Genomic DNA, 1,940 nt, shown 5'->3' on the forward strand with positions numbered 1-1,940 from the left:
TCTACTGCTCTTTCCGCTTTCCCTTTTCTCTGCAACAGCTTTATATGTATTTTGATTGTTTTGTAGTTTTCTTTTTTCTTTTTTTGTATCACCCTCTCCCTATCCCATTCCTTTTCACTTTCTCTTACACACACACACAGAGGCCCTCCATATGTATTAGAAAATGAGAGAGAAATAGATAAGGGGTCCATGCGGAAAAAAAAAATACAATGTAGTCATAACTAGCACCTCTTTTTTTCTTTTTTCTCTCTCTTAGTTATATATATATATATGTAAAAGAAATGTTTCGATTTGAATATATATATGTTTGTATTTGCCAACACACCTTATGCCTTATCCCCGAAGCTGCTGTTGTAATGTACCCGCTTTCCCTTCTTGTACACCGCCTCAATGGGTGGATCGACCATTTGATAGATCACATGTTCCCATCGTGGGGCATTAAGAAGTACAACGTCTGCCCACTTTCCCACTTCCAAACTACCACAGACATCACTGAGTTGCAAACTCCCAGCGGAGTTAATTGTAGAGGCCACCAGTGCTTCTTCCATAGTCATATGCATAAGGACACAAGCCACATTCATGGTATGAGGCATAGAAAGAGAATGTGCATTTGGGCAGAAATCACTACCAAGAGCCACAGGCACATGTCCATCAATAATACGCCTTGCTGGTGGTGGTTGAATACGTAAAACATATGCCGTCATTGGGAGTAACACTGCAAAGGAGGGTTTCTTCCGCATTGCCACAATTCCCTCATCACTGATATGCTCCAGATGAGAGACGGCGTCGGCTTCGAGTTCCCCAGCGAGTTCACCCGCCCCAACAGGTGTGAGTTCATCTCCGTGGAAATTTAATGCCAATCCAACGTTTTTACCCGCTGTGAGGATCACACGTGTCTGATCACGATCAAATACTCCAGTCTCGCAGAAGACATCAATATTACGCACATCATTTAATCCCGCCGCCCGCTCTGCAAGTACGGCTGGGAGTTGTACATTCACAACATCCTGCACAGCAGCCGGGGCGGTACTTCCCGCAGGAACGGCGTGTCCACCGCAGAAAGTAGCGGCAATAGTCTGCGGCCCCGCATCTCCAGCGGATTTCAATACTCGCAACATCTTCAGTTCAGAATCGCGATCCAAACCATATCCACTCTTTCCTTCCACAGTGGTGGTGCCAAACGCCAACATACGGCGAAGGCGGGATTGCAGTTGACGTAGAAGTTCAGATTCACTTGCCTTGCGAGTACAAGTGGTGGTGAATCCAATTCCACCACCGGCTTTCTGTACATCCATGTAAGTCGCCCCGTTAAGTTTGATCGCAAACTCATGTGAACGATCACCATCCCAAACAGGATGGGTGTGGGCATCCACAAAACCAGGCAATAGTACTTTACCAGCACATGGTACCTTCTCAGCAACGGAACACTTATTTGAGTTAATATAGGCCATCACCTCCTCGTGAGTCCCAACAGCAGCAATCAAACCGGTTGAAGGATCCACAAGAAGTGAGCCATGGGGAATGATGGCAATTTGGTTACTTTTCTCAGGACCCGCCAAATAACGTTCCCCATTACGTACCACCTGTACCACTTGATCTGCGTTTTCAAATAAAAGCATTCTTGATAATAAACGCTGCGTAGTGGTTGTTGTTTCTGTTACTGTTGGTATTTTTTACTTTTTTTTGTTTCTACTTTGATCTCTCTCTCTTTCTCTCTCTCTCTCTCTTCGCTTTTTTTTTTTCGATACGATTACCTCCTTGTATTTGATACTTTTACACTTTCTTCTGTTTACTTTTCCTTTTCTCTTCTCTCTTGATCAGGGGTTGTCCTTATTTGCTAATATATGTATATGTAAATATTTCTGCGTTAGGGGTGGATTAATATCCGTTCTTCACTTGTAATAATAATGATAATAAAGTGTTTGCTTGGGAGTGAAAAG

General features: G+C 43.6%; 1 protein-coding gene across 1 annotated transcript; it reads right to left on the bottom strand.

Moving 5' to 3' along the window:
* Positions 1 to 326: 326 nt before the first annotated feature.
* Positions 327 to 1,619, bottom strand: TM35_002751000 (putative imidazolonepropionase; the record flags this gene model as incomplete). Its single annotated transcript, XM_029032071.1, has 1 exon — positions 327 to 1,619. The coding sequence occupies one exon, from the start codon at positions 1,617 to 1,619 to the stop codon at positions 327 to 329; it is 1,293 nt and encodes a 430-aa protein (XP_028876635.1).
* Between the last annotated feature and the right edge of the window lie 321 nt (positions 1,620 to 1,940).

This window comes from Trypanosoma theileri, assembly GCF_002087225.1.
Source record: "Trypanosoma theileri isolate Edinburgh chromosome Unknown TM35_Tth_275_V1, whole genome shotgun sequence".
NCBI lineage: Eukaryota > Euglenozoa > Kinetoplastea > Trypanosomatida > Trypanosomatidae > Trypanosoma > Trypanosoma theileri.